The sequence below is a fragment of the Lithobates pipiens genome, unplaced genomic scaffold (assembly GCF_037356315.1).
Source record: "Lithobates pipiens isolate NorthernLeopardFrog02 unplaced genomic scaffold, aLitPip1_a1.2 Scaffold_19, whole genome shotgun sequence".
In the NCBI taxonomy this organism is placed as follows: domain Eukaryota; kingdom Metazoa; phylum Chordata; class Amphibia; order Anura; family Ranidae; genus Lithobates; species Lithobates pipiens.
In genome coordinates, this window is record NW_027507764.1 from 253127639 (window position 1) to 253148295 (window position 20657).

Sequence of the window (20657 nt, forward strand, 5' to 3'; positions counted from 1 at the left end):
CCACACAGTGTTTGGTGCCTGAGCAACCAATTTCCGTTACACTGAATTGGGGTGTGCAGCTTTTAATGAAAATTTTGATGAAGTTCAAACTTGCATTGATATTTTAAGTGGTCTGGCAGTAGGGGAGCATGGGAAAGGCAAGTGCAGCTTGTTTATAATGCCGTTACACAGCAAACCTTATTTTTCCTAGTATGCTGGTTTACACCAAGTTCAGGACTGCTCAATTGGCTAGATGGCTGGTAGCTAAGAAGCCAGACATTTTCCTTAATATGAATTTCCGACTCGGGTTTTTATTAGCAAACTTACAAAGTGATTCAGTAGAACCTCAGCCACGATTTTATTGCTGCCCGTGTCCATAATAGGGAAATTATGTTTTGTCCCACTTCCTGTCCTGATTCAACCAGTGGGGACACTGACCAAGGTTCTAATTCTTCCCTCTAAGAAAAGTGGTGTTACTGAGATCTGTTATTTCTTTTGAAGATATTTTCCTTACTTCCCCGTAACAGAAAATAAATCTGCTCACACCAATAAAAGCTGGGAAAGGTTTTAGCTCTTCCGTTTTTTTTTTTTTAAAGAAAAAAAAATAAAAATTAGAGAGAGTTCTCTTTAAAAGCTTTATCCCGATTGACAATATTTTTTCCACTCAAACTGCTTTGCAAGTACTATTAATTTTTAATCATTGAAGGCACTTTCGATTAAATTGCTAATTTTCAAAAGCTGTTCGGGTGGATACATTCTAAAAACACTGTAATGACAAAAGAGTGAAACTGTCAAAAGGGATTTACTTTTAGTAGTCATTGGGGAGATTTACTAAAGTGGGTGCACACAGAATCTGGTGCAGCTGTGTAATAACCAATCATCTGCTAACTTCAGGTTGTTCAATTAAGCTTTGACAATAAAACCTAGAAGCAGATTGGTTAATTCACAGCTGCATAAAATTCTGTGTGTATCAGTTTTGGTAAATCTCCCCCATTGTGTTCATATTGAACTGACACACATCAGATTATGGCTCTAGGACCAAAGGATATCATTCTGAAGACAAGTAAAACTTATTTTCTGTTATTTCAAAATGGCGTTCCTTCCCAAATTTCTATATTTCTTCTATAACACTGCTTCCTGCATACCTAGATAATTTTTTAGACGCCTGGAGGGAGTGCTGACCTCACTCATCTGGGCCGGGAGGCCACCTAGGGTGACAAAGCAGATACTAGATCTTCCCTTGTCGGGAGGAGGTCTGACTCTCCCTAATTTTTTTGTTACATTACTTGACAGCCATCTTGGTCATGGTGCACTGGTGGTTCTCCCAGCCCAGACAGAATCCGGTGGTGAGACTTGAGGCAGCCCTCCTGGGATCGTACGTGGTCTTGACCAATCTAGTATATAGGGGACCCAAAGCTCTCCATCCCCTGATGGGCCTCATGAAGACAACCATTAGAGCATGGAGGGAGGCCAGGGGGATCTATGCTGGACCAAACTGCATCTCTCCACATACCCCGTTCTGGGGTAACCCTGCCCTCCCACACCTTTACGAAATACCAGACCCCTCACAATGGGCCAAGCGGGGGATCACCACCCTCAAACACATAACAGCAAATGGCAAGATCATGCCTTTCCGTGAAATGAAACAACAATACTCCCTGCCCAAATCCTTTGAGTTTAAATACTGGCAACTGAGACGCAACAAGGGCTCAATTCCCAGACAAGTTCATTACGGAACCAGACTCAATTGAGTGATTGCTGACTTCAAGTGCGATGGGGGAAGCCCCTTTCCACTCTACCTATACCTGATGGTAGCCCACGGCGTTAAGCCCACCCGCTCAATGGACAAATGGATGGAGGACATCCCAGCTCTGGGGGAGGATGAGTGGGAAGACTGCGTTTCCACCTAAATCCAATCTATGATAGCAGCCAAAGATAGGTTCATGCAGCTCAAATTTCTACATAGGGCCTCCCCCCCCCCTCGCATAGAATGGCCAGGATATACCCACCTGTACTGTCCCAGATGCAGGACTGAGAAAGGGACATTCTGGCATATGGTATGGGCCTGCTCTAGGCTCGGAACATACTGGGAGGGGGTAGCGGAGATGGAAATGTTTAGTGACATGGGGGGGGGGACTAGGGTGCTACTAGACCCCATGGTACTCCTGCTGAGCTACTTAGGCAAGGTGGAGGGGGACAGACACACTAAGCTCTGCATTACATTCTCGTTGTTCTATGCTAGCAGGGAGATAATGTTGCACTGGAAGTCGGCTGAACCCCCTACCCTTAACTCCTGTAAAAAGGCAGTGAATTCAGTGTTAGCCCTATAAAAACTCATTTACTAGAGTAGACAATGCCCTGCCAAATTCGACAAAGTCTGGAAGTCTGGTCGGCTTGGGTGGATGCACGTGGATGAGAGTCTGGGAGGTAGGGGACAAAGTGATGGACTCACCCCTGCTTGGTTGGGGGGTCACTCACCCCCCCCCCCCTCCCTGCATGGAGCGCCATCCAATCTTACCAAGTAAAGATTTAATTTAGATTTAACAAACTTGTTATGTACTTGACGGTCTCCCAGAGGGAAAGTGACTAAATATCCTACTGAACTTGAGGGTGGGCACTAGATGGGAATATGCTTGGAATTCACTGGTTAAGAAATGTAAGGGAAACTACATCATGGACTTGTAAGATGTTAAATTCTGAAAATGGATATCTCAGACTGCCATTGTAATTAGGAAATACTTAAATGTCGACTGTTGCATATATTGTAATGTTGATTTGTTAATAAAAAGTATTTTCTGTTTAAAAAACCCCCAAAAAAAATAAAAAAAAATAAAAAACGTATTTTCTGTACATCTATGTTGTGTGGCTTATTCTATAGAACAGCATGTTTGAAGGTTTAAAAATGATCCTGCATTTTAATTTACAAGGAGCTTTTAAAGGTCAACCCTACACGTTTTAGTTTTAAATAAGGGTATTTTTCATAGGGAGTTTTTTTCCATCACTTCCTGATGCTGTGACAAAAAGGACAAACAGTAGGGCAGCAGTTGACACCAGGGCAATAAGTCATGCAGACAGCAATACAAACACTGTTAGAACTCTTCCCTAATATGCTAAAAATGTGGTTTTGTCTATGTTCGAAAGCGCAGACTAAATATATGCTGAAGTCCATTTAAGCACTGCTGACATGGGCAGATGTGCACTGAGTAATGGCGAATATGTGGGAAATGCTCAAAACTGAACATTAAAAATCACAGTCTGAAAACGTATTTACGCAGACTTAACTTAAAAAAAAGTGAAATTTGAGCTGTGTATAGTTGTAACATGAAAACAACTGTAATGCTAAATTAAATTTGATGTGACCGATTATGTTGGGGACAGATTATATATATTTTATATAATAGACACAGTAAGACTACGTTGTAGTTTTAGGTTTGTTTTGGCATTAATCTAATGGTAGAAGTAACCATTTTAGAACACAAAGAGATGGTAAACAAAATTTAAACAAAAAGGAAATAATTTTATTGTTTTACATTGTATACATATACATTTTACAGCATGAATTCTATAATACAGAATATTTTATAATAAAAAAAAAAATATTGCATTTCTAGATGGTCACGATACTATACTGGTTGCTTTTCTTAGTGCCAAATATCCAGTGACAACATCAGTGGGAAGCATCCTGATGTAATTGAATTCTTCAATTGTGCTGAATCGAAGCTTACTTTGAGGGTCAGTATAATTGGCCTAGGAAACACAAAGAAAAACAAATAGGTCATATCAATCAGCTTTATTTAGAGATCATTTTAGCAATTTAGAAGTATAATGGCTTTACACACCTACTTTTTAACCACTTGCCATTCTGAAATGTATCTCACGCTTACAAATCTGCATTTGTTTGCTGGAAAATTACTTAGAACCCCAAAACATTATATAGGTGTGCTCATAAGTTTACATACCCTGTCAGAATTTATGATTTCTTGGCCATTTTTCAGAGAATATGAATAAACACAAAAACGTTTCTTTCACTTATGGTTAGTGTTTGGCTGAAGCCATTTATTATCAATCAACTGTGTTTACTCTCTTTAAATCTTAGTGGAAAGACTTCTGCAGCATATTTGGCCAGTACAGAATCACAGTATATATAAAATAATATACATACTGGTTGGAGGGAAGCTTCAGAATGGCAAAGATATTTTATCACAAACTATGTGAGCAGACTGCAGTTCCTCTTTGAGATGCAAAGCATTTTCTTAATGGCGCCTGTGCCGAACAGCTGGCCTACTATGTTCACAATTAATGAGAACAGATGATCGGCGTGGAACCTGTAAGCAAATAGAGATCACTGAAGTAGTGGTGTCTACTTCAGTGAGTTCCAGCTTCCAAGGGCATCAGCCAGGTATGGTATATACAAAAAAAAATAAAAAATTAAATATAATATATATTTATTGTCAGCGCTTAATAGTATAAAGCTCCTAGCAATTAGTGTAGACATACAAAAACACTGCGATAACAATAACAAAGAAAAATTGCAGCGCTCAGCACAATATAAAAAAGCAAAAAGCACCTGAAGTGTTATTAAAGGGAGTCCAACAGTGAAAATATTCAAAAAGAATCAAACATAGAATAGTTGTTATGAAGAAATATCAAGTGATATCATTCAGGCGATTCCCTCCCCCCCTCCCCCAGTGCAACCTGCACTATTTTGCAGGCATAAACTAGCAGTGATTTATATAGCCCAGGTGCTCCATGAAATTCCCATGCACCTGAGCTATATAAATCACTGCTCCTTTATGTCTGCAAAACTTTTTATACTCCTGATGATGTGTGTATGTGTGCACAAAACACCTGTAGAGGTTTATTACTATGCAAACGCCTGAGGTCCTAGCCACCACTCTGTTTCAGATTGGCGGCACTTCATGCAAGTGCAAGCTTATTATTTCACACATGATGTTTTGCATTTGAGGTCCTGCCACCATTCTCACTATTAGGCCTCATTCCCACGAGGTAGATTCACTTTCATGGAGTCCGCTGGCTCAGTGGAAGATCTCTCTGTTGATCTCTGCTGAGCCGGTGGATGGCAGGTCCCTCTCTGCACACTGAGCGGGAAGGGGTTTGACGAGCGCCGCTGGTTTCTATGGAGAGATCGGATGAAAATGGACAGCATGTCCATTTCCATCAGATCTCACCCGATTTGATCCGCCAGCGACGGATCCGGACATAGGGACATCCGTCTGCTTTTGGCAGATTGGCCCAGGTCGGATGTCAGCGGACATGTCACCGCTGACATCCGTCGCTCCATAGACCAGCATGGAGCGCCCGTTCAAAACTGACAGGCGGACCTGAACGGCCGGACAGTGCGAAAGGGGCCTTAGGCACAATTGTTTGTTTTTATGCTGGTTCACCAGTACTGCACCATGAGATTTTCTTCTTCTTTGACATTGGTGACTTATTACTACAGATGGGATACTTCCAAGTCATGATCCATGTACTTGGATACATTCTGAAGAGGGTCCTGTGATATAGATATAAAAGTGTGAGCTAATGATGACTGCATACATCTGATGACCTGGATCTTATCATATGCGATTTTTGCTGTTATATTCACTAGACAGCAACAACAATAGGATTTTTATAACAGCTTACCTGAAAAATCCTTTACTTGGAGTACATCATGGGACACAGAGCCTTAAGTAATTACTTAATGGGTTATAAGCCACCTTCAGGTGATGGACACTGGTATACCCAATCCAGGAAGTTCACTCCCTATATAACCCCTCCTCCTTCCAGGAGCACATCAGTTTTTGTAGCAAAGCAATATACTTAAAGCCCAAAAGAAGGGAGGGACCTCTGTGTCCCACAATGTACGCCAAGAAAAGGATTTTTACAGGTAAGCGGTTATAAAAATCCTCTTTTCTTTATTGAACATCATGGGACACAGAGCCTTAAGTAATTACTTAATGGGACATCCCATAGCAATGCTACTTGAGGGGAGGGAGACACAACCCAGAGGGTACCCCCAGACTTGAGGACCTATACTGCTGCCTTCAGCACACTGCGCGTAAAAGCGATAGCCTCATACCTCCTTACATCCACCTGATAACATTTTGTGAATGAATGCACTGAAGACCAAGTTGCGGCCTTACAGATCTGAGCCATAGAGGCCTGGTGATGCACTGTCCAAGAAGCATTAACCGCCCTGGTAGAGTGCACCTTAACTTGAAAAAGGGGGATCTTACTCCTTAAATTATAAGTTTGAATTATAACTTGCCAAATCCACTTAGCGACAGTGGATTTCAAAAATGCCTGTCATTTCTTAGGACCCTCTGGCAGAATAAGACCTCAGTCTTACGAATCTGAGCAGTTGTCTTTAAACAGATTTTCACTGCGCTTACCACATCAAGAAAATGTAGTGACTTCTCTTCCCTGGAACATGGTTTTGGAAAAAAGGATGGCAGGACAATATCTTGGTTCAGGTGAAAACCTGAAACCACTTTTGTCAAAAAGTCTGGACACCACTCTCTCCTCATGAATAATCAAATATGGCTCTTTACAAGAAAGAGCAGCCAATTCCAAAAGCCCTCCTTGCTGAGGATATATCAACCAAAAATACCAACTTCCTTGTCAGAAGGAATAAGGGAATATGTTGTATAGGTTCAAATGGCTGTTTTTGTAACAGACAAAACTCAAGTCCCAAGGGTTCAAGGAAGGTTTGACTAGTGGATTAAGCCGCATCACACCTTGCATAAAACCCCGGACTAAAGAATGTATAGCAAGCGGTCTTTGAAATAAGACCGATAAAGCTGAGACTTGGCCTTTAATAGTACTCAAAGCCAATTTAAGGCAAGAATTCTGCCTATGATATATCTCTGAGGGTGCCAACCCTTGGAATCACACCAGGAAACATAAGCCCTCCAGACCCTATAATATATAGTTCTGGAAGCTGGCTTCCCTGCATTAATCAGGGTAGAGATAACGGACCCGGAAAGCTCACGTTTCTTCAGAATGCGGGTTTCAATAGCCAACCCGTTAAATTTCCATACGGTAAGGCAGGATGGAATATCAGTCCCTGTGAGAGCCGATGTGGCCATAGTGAAAGGGACCATGGACCCTCCACTGCCATCTTTATGATTTCTGCATAAATGTGCACCTTTGCTTAGGATAACCTCCGCCCGTTAACCACGCAAATAAAAGGCGCTCAGCATCAAAGAATGTGCTTTCTACCTGGGAGCTGTGGAATTTAAGCAGCTGTTCTAAAAGGTATTAAATCAATAAAACCACTAAAAAACATCAAACAAAAATCTGCGAGGTGAATGGATAAATCAATTCACCCGTAGAAAAAACAGCGCATAATACTCAATAGAAAAACAAGAAATTATATGTGATTTGTGCTAGTGCGAACTATTGTTCTATGGAAAAAACATGTATATCTTCCCAAATGTAGTCATACAAAATAGGTATTGTCCATGAACACTGTCCATATATCCAAATTATGCTGAGTAATTAGGATAGTTTCAGGAAAAAAAGGGTTTGAAACGGGATATCTATTTTAGTCCATCAACAGAAAAAAATAAATAAAAGGCAAAACTGAAACAAAGTGTCCTGGTACAAATCATGAGGAGTGTGCGATGCAATCCTTCCTTAACATGATTAGACTTCCAACAGTAAAATGCAGTGATCCCGAATGTGCTGGGGTGCAATCTCAAGAATGAGGTGACCCCCCTTAGTAATATTCTTACCAGATGTGCCTGGTTACATAGGCTCTCAGATATTGCTCCTCATCGGCTCGATCTCATCCACTTCATCAGCGCCAGGTAATACACGATCGGATGTGCTTGGTTTACACGGGCTCTCAAATATTACTCATCGGCTGGATCTCATCCACTTCATAAGTGACGGGTGATTCAGGATCTCCGAAAGAAGCAATTACGGGAAACAAACATAGCGTAATACTGTCTTATAAAAGCACAATTTTATTTGAATAAAAATATTGCACTCACACAAAAATAATTCTTTAAAGCATTGGTTCACTCAGCATGCATAGTTCTTAATCACAGTCTCGGGAGAAGTGATAGCATCAGCCACTAATGGCCGTCACCACTTAGTAGCTCACGGTTAAAGCTGTGCGTCTCTTCCTCCCTCCTGTCAGTTCCTCTATGCTGCAAACATGTGCTACCACCCTGACGCGTTTCGTCGTATTGACATCATCTGAGGGTGTCAATACGACGAAACGCTTCTTTCGGAGATCCTGAATCACCCGTCACTTATGAAGTGGATGAGATCCAGCCGATGAGTAATATTTGAGAGCCCGTGTAAACCAAGCACATCCGATCGTGTATTACCTGGCGCTGATGAAGTGGATGAGATCGAGCCGATGAGGAGCAATATCTGAGAGCCTATGTAACCAGGCACATCTGGTAAGAATATTACTAAGGGGGGTCACCTCATTCTTGAGATTGCACCCCAGCACATTCGGGATCACTGCATTTTACTGTTGGAAGTCTAATCATGTTAAGGAAGGATTGCATCGCACACTCCTCATGATTTGTACCAGGACACTTTGTTTCAGTTTTGCCTTTTATTTATTTTTTTTCTGTTGATGGACTAAAATAGATATCCCGTTTCAAACCCTTTTTTTCCTGAAACTATCCTAATTACTCAGCATAATTTGGATATATGGACAGTGTTCATGGACAATACCTATTTTGTATGACTACATTTGGGAAGATATACATGTTTTTTCCATAGAACAATAGTTCGCACTAGCACAAATCACATATAATTTCTTGTTTTTCTATTGAGTATTATGCGCTGTTTTTTCTACGGGTGAATTGATTTATCCATTCACCTCGCAGATTTTTGTTTGATGATTTCTGCATACTATGACATTTTGGGCCATGCTGGTGCTAGCAGAATTACCGGCTTTCTTTCCAGCTTGATCCTGCAAAGAAGTCGAGGCACCAACTGAATAGGGGGAAATGCATAGATCAGTGAAAAATGATCCCACAGGGTCACCAACGTATCTGTTCCGCATGCAAGTGGATCCCTTGTTCTGGCCACAAAGTTGACTAACTTCACGTTGAACCTGGATGCTAGAAGATCTACATCCGGAGGCCCCCATCTTTTGCAAATAGCCCAAAATATGTCAGGGTGAAGAGACCATTCTCCCTGGAATAACTGCTGGTGACTCAATTAGTCCACCTGCCAATTCTCTACTACCGAAATGAAGACTGTCGCTAGGCACGGAACATTCCTTTCTGCCAAGTTAGAATATGGTTGACCTCTCTCTGCGCTGAGACTCTTGGTGCCCTCTTGATGATTGATATAGGCCACAGCTGTGGCATTGTCTGATTGGATTCTGACAGGACAATCTCGTAACCTGGAAGTCCAGGCCTTTGGAGCCAGACGCACTGCTCGATTCTCTACGATATTGATGGGCAAGGTTCTTTCGGCTCTTGACCACTGTTCCTGGACAGTTGTCTTTTCTAGTACTGCTCCCCAGCCTGAAAGGCTGACATCTGTCATTACCACTTTTCAGATAACTGGTCTGAATGATTTTTCTTTCAGCAGATTCTGGGCTAGTAACCACCAACTGAGGCTTTGGGACACCTCTGGGGACAGCAGCATTGGCAAGTCTAAAGCTTGAATCGTTTTGTTCCAAATAGACAGGATACTGTTTTGCAACAGTCATGAATGGAACTGGGCATAGGGAACCACTTTGAATGAAGCCACCATGGTTCCTAGCAACCTCATGCGAAGGCAAATGGAGGGATCGCCTTTTGACCTGACCATCCACACCAGCTCTCTTATGGAGTTGACCTTTGCCTGAGGCAAGAACACCTTTTCCTGGGCTGTGTCTATGATCGGACCCAAGTACTCCAGCCTTTTTAGCAGTATTAAGGAAGATTTCTCTAGGTAGAGGTTCCAACCCAAACTTTCCAGGAAACTGGTTGTAATCGTACGCTTTAACCCAAAGGAGCCACCAACTGGTCTATTAGCAATAGATCATCTAGGTATGCCAAGACTGTTATGCCCTGTACCCTTAACCCGACTAGAGATGGGGCCAAGACCTTTGTAAACATCCAAGGTGCTGTAGCTAGCCCGAAGGGCAGGGGTACAAATTGGAAATGCTGCTGATAGAAACTACTGACCTGATCGTCTCCATGCGAAATGAGCAGATCTTCAGGAACTGATTTAGATTTTTTAGATCTAGAATGGGTGTGACATTTCCATTTGGTTTTGGTACCATAAAAAGATCTGAATAAACCCCAAACCTTGCTCCTTTATTGGGATCTGTATGATCACCCCTTGAGATATTAAGTGCCTGAAACAGAGATTGTCTTTTCTCTGTATCTTTGGGGATGCTTGACCTTAGGAAATGAGATGGTGGAAAGTCCCAAAATTCCAGCTTGTACCCCAGCATTACCGTGGAGATGACCCATCTGTCCTGAATTTCCTCTTGCCAGACTTCTGAAAACTGCAGAAGTCTTACCCCCAACCATGGTGAGAGGGGTTGCCTCTTCATGATGAGGCTTTAGGATTCTGCTTTGCAGGTTTTCTTTCCCCAGGACTTCTTTTGAGCCTGGGTCTGACCCTGAGGCCTAGAGACGGAAGCCACTGGTGCAGGAGAAAGAGTCTGTTTAAATGAAGGGTATTTATACTTTCTTTTGACTGGCAAAAAAGTACTTTTCCCACTAGAAATTGTTTGGATATATTTGTCCAAATCATTCCCAAATAGCCGCTCCCCATGAAAAAGGGTACACAGTTAGGAGGTTTTTACATGGTGTTTCGGCTGACCAATTTTTTAACAACAGGATTCTATGCATATGTAATAGCATACATGTAAGACGGGATGCCTGGTGAATAGAATCTTTAAAGGCATCTATGGCAAAGCATAATGCTTTTGGTAATTTAGCCAATTCCCAGGCTTGTTGTGCAGGAACCTCTTTAAGGGCCTGTCTAAACTGGTCCTTTAGGGATTGACAGATGCATATTGCAGTAACTGCAGGCTGAGTAACGGCACCTGCCAAGGAAAAGGCAAATTTTACCAGGAATTCCAACCTTTTATCTGTTGGCTCCTTAAGCATTTGTGCATTGTCTACTGGACAAGTTAGGCTTTTTTTCACACTGGAAATTGTAGCATCAACTGCTGCTACTTTCCATTTTTTTGGTGAATTTCTCCTCCATGGGATATAGAACTGAAAATCTCTTTGGAAGGAGGAAATGCTTATCCGGGTGATCCCATTCAGCAAAAATAAGCTGTTCTAGTAATTCATGGACAGGAAACGCATACAAAGCCTGTGAAGGTTTTAAAGAACCTAAGGAAGAAACCAAGGTTTCAGGAGACTCCGTTAGGGGTAGCATGAAAGTAGAACAAACCATCGCGTAAGAAATTGTATCAGCAATTTCTGAGATTGTGAGGCTGAAAAGGGTTCATCTACTGTTGTTTCCTCCGTAGAAGAATCATCGATTTGTTTTTCCTCCTGATCGCCTGAGGGTGTCCGGTGCCAACTGTTCCCCTTATAAAAGGGTCTGAAGTGGGAAAGGGGGATGTTCCTACCCATTTGAATAGATGATGTGATTAAAGCTGCTAATCTTCCTTCCAGACCCTGCAGGGTGGAAGAAAGGACATCTTCAGTCACGTATACAGGGGCTGAGATGTGAGAAGCAGTTGCACCACCAATTTGTTCTAATGGCTCACCCTGGCTTGCCATAATTGGTAATTCAGGCAAGGATGACAGTGTGGAAATGCGACTGGGGGGGTGAAACCTTTGGTACCTTTTTGGTCTTTGTAGTGTCTTGACCGGCACAGTCCTAAACACAAAAACAGAGGCACTATTAAATTGCACTTAATCGCTGAACATAGTCATGACAGTAAAGCCGCTATTAAGTTCAGCCTAGTGCTGGGAAAAAAGTCACTCCTGTATGAGGAATGCCAGTTGCATCCCTCACATGGCCAACACCTCCTGTGTCCCTGTGTGCAGACTGCCTTCTTCCTCCTCGTCAGCCGAGGAGAGACTGCTCCAGCTGTCTTTTTATTATCATGCTTGCCTGCCTGCCTGCCGTGCATCCTCGTGGACATTGCATGGTGCTGTGCCTAGGCCCCGCCCCCTCCATAAACCCACCCCATTTTTGAAAATGTTCCCACACTCATGCACGGGCGGCTTTCGGATCTACAGACCCAACAGGGAGGGGAGGGGAGGGTGGGAGCAGCAGAGCCCTTGACATCATACCAAACCAAACCATACCACCTTGCCAGCATACAAAAACAGCAGATGGAACAGAATCCGGGACCTCCGCACCCCACCCCCCGCTGGTATTTCCCTACCCCTCTGTACCTTCAAGGGGGAGAAAAAAGCATTTTGGCAGATCTCTTTCCCCTGCAAGCTGCTGCGGCCACACACAGACTGACACTGAGCTTTACAGTGAAGGCAACAGATTAAGGTATGTGCATAGACTCCCTCTAGTGGAGAATTAAGGCATGACAACATTTTTTTCCCTTAAAGAAGAAAGCATAGATGGACTTTTCAGTTCCTAAGTTTCTTCCCTTACCTTATCCCAGCCGCAGGATTTGCTGAATTAACACACAATCCAACCTTCACCCATCATGGTGGGCTGCGTTTAGCAAACCTTCAAGGACCTGGTCCCTTTATATCGGGGTTCCACTCCCTTGGACCTGTAAAAAGCACCCCTTTTAGGTAATGTAGCATGACCAAAGCCCTGGGTACTGGAGTCCAGCCCTGCAAAGAGAGCGTTACAGGCAAAACCTTGTGCTTCGGAACACGAGGTCCAAGTACCCTTCACTTTGGATGGATCTGGTCTATGGAGACTTAAATCAAGCATGGATCCCTCCTGGAGCTCCTCAGAGCACATATTCACTCGTGACCAACACCTTAGACACTGGCGAAAAAACTGATGTGCTCCAGGAAGGAGGTGGGGTCACATAGGGATTCAATTTCCTGGATTGGGTATACTAGTCTCCATCACCTGAAGGCGGCCTATATCCCATTAAGTAATTACTTAAGGCTCTGCATCCCATGATGTACGTTAAAGATATCTGGTGAGTGCGTTTTTCTGACATTGGTGGAGGTCGCACTGGGTGACTGAAACACTAGAGTAGGGAGATCACCTAAATCAGATCACTTGATATTTCTTCATAAGAACTACTCTACGTTTGATAGTTTTGAATATTTTCAAGGTATGGTATATACATAATTAACATTGGTCCAGGTCTTGTGAGAGTTTGTCAGGAAGGAAAGGGGTTGAGTCATAAGAGGGCCAATGAGAGCTGCAGGTGTGCCTCTGTGTGTGTGTAAATCCAGAAAGTGAACAGGCATCAGCTTCAGCTGCTCATGGTTAAAATGGCTGCAGCCAGACTCAGAAGAGAGAGATTTCAGCAGCATAGTTGGCAAGTAAAAGTGGTTGGAGGGAAGCTTCAGAATTGCAAAGATATTTTTATTACAAATTATGTGAGCAGACTGCAGTTCCTCTTGAAATAGGTGCAAGGCTGTCTTGAATTAGGTGCAGGTCATCTTAAAAGAGGCCTCACTGCCAGAAAAGCAAAGTTACTGCTTTATTGAATTCCCGACTGTCTGATAGGAAACCGCAGAGAACCAACTGTAATGATTCTGTTTCATTAATAGCAATATGTTTTTCTTCAGCAGATGTTAGCATGTATTTAATTAGTGCAGCCAGAGTAAGCCACAATTAGAAAAAAAAGTAGAAAGAACTGAAAAAAAAAATAAAAAAATCACCTTACAAATTCTTAGCTCAATATAGTTTAGCAGTTAAATACACAAGTGAATGAATGTGGAAGTATATACACACGCTCACTGCATAGACAGACAGATTCTTAACATGACTAACTTCCGTAGCAAATCATCTGTAAGATGAACAAGTTACTAACAACATTTAGCAGATAAATATGATGTATATAAAAACTAAAACTTAAAATACAACCTACAGTTTTACGTAATTATGAAACAGCCCACCAAGGTGATAAAATACTCTGTGCCATAAACAGACAGGCTCATTCCCAAAGGATATGACTTGCAAATATATGGCTTCAGCTAAATATATTTACATCTCATTAAAATGTCTGAACAGTGCAAGCAGGATACATGGCCTTCAAATAAATTTATGCCACATAACTAAACTATGTTTTGATTGCCATCTCTGCTTGTATATCAGGGAAATCAAAAGCTTTTCAAAGCCACCTTGTGATGTTAACATAAATAATGTTTTACTTAGTCTGGGGAAAAAAAAAAAAAAAAAGTAGAAAGCCGTCTTTCATGTAAGTGTTCGATAAATTTTATGGAAGGCTCAAAAGGCAGTGGCCACTTGCTTTAGAATCTCATGTACCTTCAAATCTGAGGCCCTAGAAGAATTTCCCATACTCACCAGAATAACATGGGCAAAGACCAAACAATACCACATAGCAAGTCAGAATAGGACTAAGGCCGGCAATAGATGGTTTGAATCATTAATGGGCAAGCTGAATGTACCAAGTTCATCAAATCGATCAACCAGCCTGCCGGATTTGCTTGCAGTTATCGCAAGCAACTGCTATAGATGCTGGCAATAATCACTACCTTCTACAGAAGTCATCTCCGCCGGCACGCTGGCAATTCCCGTCCACACTGTCAGTGTTGATGGGGGAATTTTGCGAATGTCGTCTTTCTTGCAACCCGTGGTGGCCTATTATGAAGGTACACAAACACCCCCCCCCCTTTCCCTGTACACACACACAATGTTTGCTCTGTGTTGTGGTGCGTTACTACACGTTACAGTGCACTGGGTTTGACTTAGTAACTGGAGAGTGAAAAATCTGGTGCAATCTGGTCCAATCAATGTCCTGTTTTTTTTAATCAATGCTTAAAGTGTTACTAAACCCAAGACCCTGCATTCAAAATCTGGTCTCCCACAGTACACAGAACATTGAAATGCAATTTTTTTAGTCAATATAAACCGTTAACAACTTTTCTCATTAGCAGATAAAGCAGTCCCCTGACCCTTTGTCTGAACAGTACCGATTGGCCAAGTGCTGATCACATGCAGCCTCCAAAAAAACTCTCTCTAGCAATACACACCAAACTCAGCATGTGCAGCCTGACTCCATAGACTCCGTTTTATCTGGAAATGCTTAGGAGTCAGTGGTGGGGGGGGGGGGGGGGGGAGGGAATCAGAGAAGCCAAGATCAAACAGCCTTTTTACACAATGCAGAGGATTAACCCCTTAGGTTCCACAGTCAGTATGCTTTACTGCATATACAGACTGATTTTACTGTTGTGGGTTTAGTAACACTTTAATTGAATAAGCTGAAGTTAAAAGCAGATTGGCTACCATGCACATTAGGTACACAACCCAACACGAGCAACATCTCTCAGAGCCCATTTATATCTTTGCGGTGCTTGAACACATTATTTCACACAGGTTTAGTGTATTGTGGTGGTCCTATTCAAAACGAATTGCGAATTACCACAAAGCAAAAAAGGTATGAAGCTGGCTTCAAGGTCTTTTAAGGGTTTCCTAGTCTTCCTGATCATGTAAGCACTTTGATTGGCGGTCACAGTGGTTACATGATTGGGAGCCGGTCTTACCAGCTCCCAACATAAACAATGACAGTTGAGATGTTACTAACTTTCCAAGCTGTAAGTGAAAAATCACAAAAAGTGAAAAATAGTAAAGATGGTCAAGTTTCCAAAGATGAAAAGTGGGACGCTGGGCCCAGCAGTGAAAGTAATAAAGCAGATGGCAAGGCTACACACACTGCTGTGATGACATCACTGCTGTATAGGATTAGGAAATGTGGATCAGAGGACTGACAACATTGCTGCAATTCAGCAGTGCTGTCGACTCTCTGTAGGAACCAAATGTTATACAGTAGCACTGGCAGGATCAATATGCATTACAAGGAGAGAAAAAAAGAAGTTTATGGACTGGATGTACGAAGCATAGTAGTTATTTTACAAAAAATAAAATAAAATTGAAGTTCAGACTCAAAAAAAAAAAATCATTACTGAATACATCAAAGCCTTCCTAACATATTTTGTCTCTGTTTTCAAGACTAGAAACTTTATACTCACAGGAAGTCCTGATATATCAGAATACTTCTTTGCAGGTTTGCATGAAGGTGGTGCATCAATATTGAAGTCTGATTTAAAAAAAAGAAAAATGAAAAGATACATTAACAAGGACCATACAATATACATTTAGCAGAACAGCAATCTAAAAACATTTGCGTGCATTTGTATGTTATGCTGTACAATATGACTGTTAATTAAGACCCATATTGTACGTTGTGTCTAGTCACAGTGCAGAACAGTTGCTAGAGCTACATATGCTCCTGTTTTCCCCGTCTGTTTCTGAGATATATAATTTTATTGAACTAGATTGACTTGTGTCAGCTGCAGGGGTGTTCGTAGTAATCTCACTGCAGGCCAAATTGGTCGGATCAACTACACCACCCTGAAAGGCAAACAGCCAGCATACAGGCTTTGTCAGCAGGATCAGGAGAGGAGTGACAGAGGAAGCAGCAGCTCACAATCAGACTCGGTGATCACAAAAATTTCCAGGACGGTGTCTGAATTTCCAGAACAGCATGTGACAGCGTGGCTCCATCTACCTAAAACAGGAAATTCAAGGCACTGCTTAGATGCACTGCTTCAGTAATATTAAAGAACTGAAAAGTAAACAGTAGAACCTACTGTAAATTAAGTTTAAACCCCTAATTGCTAAAATAATTGCAAGGAATTCTTTGCTGTCCTGGACTATTCCTGGAAATTGAGTTACCATGTAACTAATACCGTTTTCACCAGTTATCTTCCAGCACAGCAGAGAGTGAGAAACAACTTATTAGGGTTGGGCTACTTGCTTGCAGGACCTACTTCCTAAAGGCTTACACCTACATGGCAGATGAACAAATCCCTCTGCCGGGCTGTTGCATCCTGACAGCCACCACAGCTGTTAAAATACCCGAATAGTGGCTGCATCAAAGCGGATGCAGCGCCTGTTCAGCTGAAAATTTTATGGATGGCTCTTTCAATTTTTCAAATCAAAAGATGTCAGGTGGGAAGAGGGTCAACAGGTTCACCCATTAAAGAGCTTTTGGTCATCTCCTGATGAACCCGCTGAATTTTGAACATTGTATAGGTCATTTTAGTCTTGACTGGAGAGTAGGGCAATATAATTGTGTTGAACAACTGTAGGAAACCAGGCCAGACGGCACCTCTTCAAATCTGTTCACAAAAAACATTTGTTTTCTATCCATGTAGAGGCCAAAGCACTGTAAAATTACCGCTAATACTATGATGGGGGGGGGGGGGGTTACAGTATTTACGGTATGCCCCGAAATGACATATCTGGATCACCTCTCTTCAGTGTTCTTTGAAATCTTAGCAACTCTCTTGGGTACTGTGAATACAAATAACAACATTTTTCCCCCATGGTCTGATTTTTTTAAAGGCACCTTCTTTTGTTTAGTTTTTTTTCAAAATTCCAGCTGCCCTGTATACCAATATACCATTAAAATTTACTTCTGTTGCAGAAAAGAAAAAGCTTTGTATGTATTTTAGGACAGGTATACCTCAGCCTGCAGCTTGTTCTATATAAATGTTAATCACTTCCTGGTATGTACATTTAAAAATGTTAAAAGGCACAGGAGGTAATTCACCAGATGACCTCATTGGCACACACCTTGCACCTGCCCTCCCCCTCAAGGAGATTGCTCTCATCCATCTCTGTACATGCAGACACTTGTCACATGCAGGTAGATGTATTGAAAACAATAGTGTGTCCCTTGGCAGTCTGCAACGCTCACCATACAATCTGAGTATACAATCTCCCTTATATATACACGATCAACTATGTAGTGCAAGGATTGTCCTGATTGGATACAGAGTGACTGGATAGACAGATGTGTCCTCCTAATATATCGTTTTGATAAATCTAAAGAAGATCGTTCAGATTTGAGAATGGCAACCTGTATAGACTCAAAATGAACTAGTCACGCTTTCAGTGCCATTAATTGTTAACGACACCCCAAACGCGAAAGCAAAAACTAATTTTCACAGGGCAAAATGTGCGAGTTAAATGCAGCAAAACGCACAGTAAAATAAACGTGCAAGCCACAACACCCCAAAATGTCCCATGAGCTACTTTGCCATGTATAGGGCAGCCCATAGAAATTAATTGGCTGCCCTATGCATGTTACGGGAAAAACTAGTCAAAAAAATGTGTGCTCCTACTGCGCTAGTGTAAATGGGTCCTAAAAGTAAAACTGGTGTGTTTACATAAGAATTAGGCTACATTCACATATGCGCGTTTCTGAAAATGTGCTTTGGCACACGTTTTGGAAATGCACTGCAAATGCTCATGCCGCTTGCATTGGCATTAAATGTTAATAGCTCCCCGAATGTGGGTAGCAAATGCGCATTTGCCATGCAGATTGCAGCACTCTATATCCAAGCAGGCCTATCAAATAGAATAAAAATGTAAAATCAAATCAATATTTGGTGCGACTATCCTTTGGCTTCAAACCAGCCTCAATTCTTACACTTGCACAAAGTTAAGGGCTTTTATAGGATTAGAGTCAGTTGTATTATGCCAAGCAGGTGCTAATGATCATCAATTTCTGATATAGGTTAAAACATTAACAAACAGAAACAGCTATGTAAGAGGCTTAAAACTGGGTGAGGAATAGCCAAACTCTGCTATTAAGGTGAGGTTGTGGAAGAGAGCTTCATGTCACAGGTCATAAACCATGGCAAAACTGAGCACAGCAACAAGACACAAGGTAGGTATACTGCATCAGCAAGGTCTGTCCTAGGGAACAATTTCAAAGCAAACTGGGGTTTTTAAGATATGCTGTTCAAACTCTGTTGAAAAAGTAGAAAGAAATGGGCAACGTTGGAGACCGTGCACGCAGTGGTTGGCCAAAGACACTTAATGCACAAGATGAAAGACATATGCCTACATCCCTCTGACATGGGAAGATGTCCAGCAGTGCTATCGGCACAGAACTGTCAGAAACCAGTGGGACCCAGGTACACCCATCTACTGTTCAGCGAATTCTGTCCAGAAGTGGTTGTCATGGTAGAATTTCAGTCAAAAAGCCATACCTTCAACGTGGAAACAAGGCTAAGTGACTCAACTATGGGTGAAAACAAAGGAACAGGGGAGCAGAAAAATAAAAGCAGGTGTTCTTGACTGATGAGTCAACATTTTTAATATTTAGCTGTAGCAGGAGGCAGTTTTTTCTCCAAAGGGCTGGGGAGCGTGAAATAATGAGTGTCTGCAGACAACAGTGAAGCATGGTGGAGGTTGCTTGCAATTTCAGGGTTGCATTTCTGCAAATGGAGTTGGAGATTGTCAGGATTCAGGATCGATGGTGTACTCAATGCTCAGAAGTACAGGCAGATACTTATTCATCATGCTGTGCCATCAGAGGCACATGCCATTGGCCCCAAATATATTCTGCAGCAGGACAATGGCCTCAAACATACAGCAATATAATTAAGAACATTCAGCTTAAAGAAGAACAAGGAGTCCTGGAAGTGATGGTTCTCCCCCCCATTTGTTCTCCAAAATGTTTGGAACAACCTACCTGCCAAGTGCCTTCAAAAAATAAAAAAATAAAATAACGTTTGCAAGTGTACCTAGATGAACTGGTGCTGTTTTGAAAGCAAAGGGTGGTCACGGCAAATATTGATTTGGATTTCTCGACTGTTCATTTACTTTCCGTTTTGTTAATTGATCAAAATAAACTAAACGATTTACACTTCTATCTCTGAAAGCATTCATAATTTAAAGCATTTTTTCGCACCTGCCTAAAACTTTTGCACAGTAGTGTATAATGCATTGCACTATTATATCATTGCATCAAATGCAATAACCTATAAAAGTGTCCACTCCTAAGTTACTTCATGTGGTATATTCCTTATGAAGAAAAGAGATTTAATTTTTCATGTGCTAGGTAACTGGAGCCATGTCCTATAACCCTGCTTTCAGGCACAGGGTGTGCATTTGGTAGGGCCCCGATTGTGAAAGGATTTATCTCTGCTGGGTGAAGCCTCAGCAGCCATAACCCCTGTGACATCTTTTCCATGAACATATTCAAGGACAACTACAACTTGAATATAATCAAAATGATATTCATAAGGAAACTAACTCTAATGCAGTGTAGAAAAAAAAACTATTACAAAAGGTTAAAGCATATTGTGGAATGTATAAGGGCAGTATAGAGCTGTATTGCCTACTATAAAAAAGACAAGAAAAGCCTATGCCTCAAAGACCGTTAAAAATATCACATGTACAGACTTACAGTGAGAGTAGGTGGGGGGAGCCAAGAGAAAGGAAAGACAGATTCTTAGAAGGACAAAGAGGGCAATCTGTGACCAAGACATGAAACACTGAACTGTATGCTGTCTACCAGGCGCTCGGGATTGGCACACCATGGAGCTGGTGGACAGATTACTGGGAGGGGCTGGGGAAGACCCGGCTGTCATGGTGCACGTTGGCACCAATGACAAAGTCAGAGGCAGATGGAGTGTCCTAAAGAATGATTTTAGGGACTTGGGAGCCAAATTGAGGAAAAAGGACCTCCAAGGTAGTATTCTCATAAATACTATCGTACCTTGAGCCACACCAGAAAGGCAGAGGGAGATTAGGGAAGTAAACAA

At 41.9% G+C, this 20657-nt stretch overlaps 1 protein-coding gene across 1 annotated transcript in view; it reads right to left on the reverse strand.

The window, feature by feature from the left end:
• Window positions 1–3475: 3475 nt before the first annotated feature.
• INO80C (INO80 complex subunit C) overlaps window positions 3476–20657 on the reverse strand; it is a 58400-nt gene continuing 41218 nt past the window's right edge. Inside the window, exons 3-4 of the mRNA XM_077491923.1 lie at window positions 16065–16132; window positions 3476–3726 (exon numbers count right to left, since the gene is read on the reverse strand). Of these exons, the coding sequence (XP_077348049.1) occupies window positions 3595–3726; window positions 16065–16132 (200 nt within the window). The 3' untranslated portion in view covers window positions 3476–3594. The remainder of the gene's footprint in view (window positions 3727–16064; window positions 16133–20657) is intronic.